This window comes from Poecilia latipinna, unplaced genomic scaffold (genome assembly GCF_001443285.1).
Source record: "Poecilia latipinna isolate Pla-1442-1.1 unplaced genomic scaffold, P_latipinna-1.0 Scaffold68, whole genome shotgun sequence".
Lineage (NCBI taxonomy): Eukaryota > Metazoa > Chordata > Actinopteri > Cyprinodontiformes > Poeciliidae > Poecilia > Poecilia latipinna.
In genome coordinates this window covers 287,940-292,682 of record NW_015112684.1, presented here as the reverse complement: position 1 = coordinate 292,682, position 4,743 = coordinate 287,940, and the positions used below count along the sequence as shown (strand labels likewise).

Sequence of the window (4,743 nt, the reverse complement as noted above, 5' to 3'; positions counted from 1 at the left end):
TCAAACTAAGGTGTTGGAAAGAAATTAGACAAATGTCATCACATAACACGTGTGAGGGTGTTGACACATGATGAACTTGCATATTTCACTGTGTGCTCTCACCTTTCTGGTGCTAATTGTGGCACTTTTTCACATTTTGCACTCCCACTTTTGGCCATCATCATCCAGGCATCACATGTTAGTCAGATCTGAATTAATCTTGGATCAATATAAAGCGCTAGTAAACATAAGATCAAATAAAACAGGGGTCATTCAGGGCGAAAGGTGGAGAGGAGAAGTCCTGTATAAAGGTGGCGGCTGTGGCAAAGGACTGGCTGCAGCAGCAAGCAGGTGAGTGGAAATATACTCATGCAAACACAGATGGCACAAACTGGCTGCTCCCCCTCCCATGTGTCAGGTGCTGAAGTAATTCCACATGCTTTCATCAAATACTCTTCTGACTGCTAAATACACAGTATTTTGCTTTTTCCCATCTTTCCAGGCCAGCTGACACTCCTGGTTTCATCACCTTCTACTCAGAATGCAAACTTTGGCAGCTTTGTGCGCTCTCCTGCCACTCCTCTTTTCTGCTCATGCAGATGTTGTGGAGCGTTTTGAGGTTTGTTTCTTCTCCATTTCCACCTTGATCTTAAATATTACAAAAATGTGTTTGGTTGAAAGTTGTCAGGAAACATCTGTTCTGTTGTTCTTTCCTCAGGATGTGCCAGAATGCATGACTTACTTTTATAAGTCAAAGGTGCCAGAATTGGGAGCGTCTACCCCAGGCGCCGCGCGTCTGTGCCAGCGCTTCGTCAACAGGTACTTATAAAGATGAATGTCTACTCTGAGCACATGAAGCGATTCTACGCTAAATTATTTTATTGTTCCTTGTATCTCCATGATCATGTGCAGCAGCATGCTGGTTTCTCTCCTGCTGGCATTCAGTTTTGTAATCATGATTTTTGCACTTCAAGGTTTCATTTTGCCACACTGTATGACACCAGCCATCGCATTGCAGTCTACTCTGCGTATCAGTTTGAGCCCAGCAATGGAGGTGGCAGGGAGAAGAGGTGGTTTGTGGAGCCTCAGGTGACACACAGCTTTACACTGTTTGACCTAAATGGTTTGATATTGTCAGAATTGTTAAGTAGATGTTTAGAAGATTGTATAAGAAAAAAAAAAATAATATTTCCATGGCCAGCTTTCTGTTGACATTTTTAATCCAGTCTGTACTTTATTTATTCCAGAACAAAACTTAATGAAAAGTAAACACAAAAGTAAACCTAACCCTAACCCCACTCCACTTAATGACTTAACTTTTCATTAAGTCCCTAAAAGGTTACCTTAATTAATACATTGCAATCCCCGCTTGTTTAGCTTAGCTGATGAACCTACGCCACCTTTAAATGACTTTTACACACGAATAAACATCTTTGTGTCCCAGTTTCCATTTCAACCACCTTTCAACACCATCTTTTCTATTTCTCATCAACAAAAACTTTGCTTTGTGGAGGTGGGATGACTTCGAAGGAATCCACTGTGTGCTTTACTATTTGATTCCTTCTACGGCTTTTATGTTTCAGTCTCTGCATGTTCTGATGTGCTGTAGCTGGTGAATGACGGCTGGCAAGCTGAGATGAAGGACGGATACTGGCTGGGACAGGACTACCCCGGCGTCTACCTCGGAGAGAAACAAGCTCTGAACGAGGACTACACAAACTCTGGCTTTGACCGAGGTCACCTCAACCCTAACGGACACCATCCAGGTAGGAAAGACCAAATACTGGTGCTGTATCCTTGAGGCACAGTAGGTGGTGCTATGGCACCAGAGATGCAAGATACAGTATTTATTGCTTAAGAGCAATTCCACATGCTTTCGTAAATGTCCTTCAAGTTACTTAAGTCTTAAATATTAACAAACCTGTGTTAAAATGACAAGTTCTGTAATGTGAAAAACTAAGGATGAAAAGTTATTTAAAAGGTGTGTGAGATGCATTTTGTACAGTCCAACTGAAAAACAAGCAAATGTAATGAGGGGGAGAAAAATCAATAAGCCGATTGCATCAGTGCACACCCCCTTAAACTGATTTTTTAGCATTTTAATTAAAAAATACCACGCAGTTGTCTTGAGTAGGATTTCTGCAGCATCCCACATTTTGAATAGACCATTCTGAACTTTTACTTTTTTCTTATACATGGATATATTTGTTGGTTTTGATGTATGCTTGGATTTACCGTGATGCAAACAATTGAAATTGCTGTTCATTTATATGTTTTGGGGTTGAAACTGTTGACAGATACACTATATCTGAGGTTAGACCTGCGCTCAAGAAAACTTGTTGAAATAATTTTAGTTTTTTTTTTTATTTTACATTCATATCCTAAACAAATTTCCCTGCTTTTAAGTTGAATTATGAAGGATTTGAGTCAAACTTTTGCATGCTTTTTCATGATGTAGACAAATATGTTTCACAAACAAACACAATAAAGCAGCCGAGCACGCAGCCAAAGGTTTTTAACAAGTGAAGAAATTACTTCCTGAACATGATCTTGCTGAGATCATGCCTGAGACAAACAAACAATGCAAATGTTTGTTTTTGTAGTCAGAAACCAACAAGTCTTCAATTTTGACATGGAAATCATTGCTCCTTATAAACATTGTTAAAATACTGTTTTTAATTATGCAGAAAAAAAAATAAAACCTCTACTTATACATTCCAGTCACCTTTATTTTTATTAATTTTTTTGGCCGTAGTTACATGTGTAACTGTTACGATCCCGAGGTCTAAGGGGACCAAGGGTGGTAACAAAGTATCCAGAGAAAAAAATTTTAATTTGAAATGGTATATTACAAAACATTCACAAATGCACTTAACCAAGTTAACACAAAAAGGACAAACAACCTAAAGAGGGTTAAGTGAACCTCCAGCAATTAAGCAAAAATTACTAAACAGGTCAACACAAACTAAAGTCAGCAAAACTGACCGGTTCTCTCAAAGTTGAGGTAAGTCTAGAACAAACCAACAGCATTGAAGAAATTCCTATTGTTCTACATAAAAGGCAAATGTTTCTCTTAAAAATGTTTTGTATTTGTATTACATCTCTGCCTTAAGAGAAAGAGAAAGACAGATTGTGTCTGGTAGCCAAAGCTCCAAAGATTTCTTCACGTCATTATGACAGGGGCTTGGAGAATATTTTTAGCCAATATTGGTGCAAAAAATAAAGTGGAATAATCAGTTAGTAATAGTCTATTTGCCAAGAGCAGACAATAGCTAAGCTATTACTGTCTTTTTCCACTTATCTGAACCATTCTCCTCTTTCACATTCCAGCAATGGCAAAATAATGAAAAAGCAACTATACTTTTGCTCGGGTTTCTGTGATCAATTTAGAATACGTTTAGAATTACTGGTTACTTCAATAAAAATCTTTCTCTTCCAGTGCCCAGTCGTAATGCCACGTTCACCCTGACCAACGTGGTTCCCCAGAACCCCAAAATGAATCAAGATGCCTGGAGGATCCATGAGTCCGACCTCACCACTCTTTTCCTTGAAAAGTGCTCAAAGGCCTACGTCCTGGTTGGTGCCGTCCCCTCAGCAGACAACTGGATTGTCAAAAACAACGTGAAGCGCGTCAACATCCCAGACTACGTGTGGAATGCCTACTGCTGCGTGGACAACAACGACCAGCCCATTCAGAGTGGCGCTGGCACAGCAAGAAACACAGAAGAGAACTATGTTGTGAAACGTTCACTGGATGAACTGGGTGCCTTCCTGCAGCAGTTTTCCAATGAACCAGTGGGGGAGCTGTTTTACAACAACTGCAGAGCATAAATAATTGGCAGCTGAAAATCTTCTTGTGGTTCCCCAATGTTTTAGATTCCAAACTATACATTTGAACAACCAGCCTGAAAATCAAACTTCTGCAGCAGCTTAACCCTGTTAGAATTTTTAATGAGGTCCATCCCTTTCTAGAGGCGTAATAGGTGAGAGGCATCCGGCTAACCAGCTTTCAAAATCACATTAAAATGCAATTCAAAATGAGATTGGATTAGATGCAAAACTGGTTAGCACGTCTTGACTAACAGTGACCCAACAAAAAGCAAAAGTTATTAAACATATTCATTTCAATAGCTTAATCCCAGTTTATTGACAAGCATCTTTGTTTTTCACAATGGAATTAAAAATGAAGTATTAGTGATTATTCTTTCACACTGATGCTAAATTGCTAAATTAGGTATCAATTGTTTATTTGATTATAACACAACAGATAAGAATCAAAGTAATTAGAATGCAAAGCAGAAATATTTGGCATATTTTAGCATAATTACAACCATTAGATGGCAACAAGGTGTCTCCAATATGATCCTTGGTACATGTGGAATTTGCATCAAGAGCTTCTGATGGAGATTAGAACCCAAAGTGGCCTGAGATGAATTCATAGCAATATTCTAAAAAGAGTTAAAGCTAATGAAACAACCATATCTACCAAGAATCTAAATTAATAAAAGCATGTTTCACCTGAATTTTATGACTGATTATTTGTGTCCATCTTGTGACTTGCACAATCAGACGCTAGTGGAAACCTCCAATCCAAGATCAGGGGAGAGAAACTTACCTTTTCCTCCAGATGAGAAACGTAGATGCAGCACTACCACACTCCGAGGATGCTGATCGACTGCAGCATCTGCAGCCGCCTGAGCAGGCAGAACTGCAGGTGCAACAAACAAGACGTAGTACGCAAATCAAAATTTGAATCATCTGTGG

At 39.1% G+C, this 4,743-nt stretch overlaps 1 protein-coding gene across 2 annotated transcripts; it reads left to right on the top strand.

Moving 5' to 3' along the window:
* Positions 1–227: 227 nt before the first annotated feature.
* Positions 228–4,502, top strand: LOC106965175 (endonuclease domain-containing 1 protein). Of its 2 annotated transcripts, none has more exons than XM_015061107.1 (6): positions 228–330; positions 482–598; positions 698–798; positions 954–1,068; positions 1,589–1,745; positions 3,419–4,502. In XM_015061107.1, exons 2-6 carry the CDS (start codon positions 521–523, stop codon positions 3,808–3,810), a joined length of 843 nt encoding a protein of 280 aa, XP_014916593.1. In that variant the 5' UTR covers positions 228–330; positions 482–520; the 3' UTR covers positions 3,811–4,502. The 2 variants fall into 2 exon arrangements, with proteins under 2 accessions (XP_014916593.1, XP_014916600.1); XM_015061114.1 differs by lacking the exon at positions 228–330 and adding an exon at positions 346–397.
* Positions 4,503–4,743: the final 241 nt, after the last annotated feature.

Excerpts from the sequence above, each read along its gene's own strand:
- LOC106965175 (XM_015061107.1), top strand. The coding sequence starts at position 521 with ATGCAAACTTTGGCAGCTTTGTGCGCTCTCCTGCCACTCCTCTTTTCT. Across the intron at positions 599-697 it reads ATGTTGTGGAGCGTTTTGAG|GATGTGCCAGAATGCATGAC; the intron begins GTTTGTTTCTTC and ends TTCTTTCCTCAG. Across the intron at positions 1,746-3,418 it reads CCCTAACGGACACCATCCAG|TGCCCAGTCGTAATGCCACG; the intron begins GTAGGAAAGACC and ends TTTCTCTTCCAG.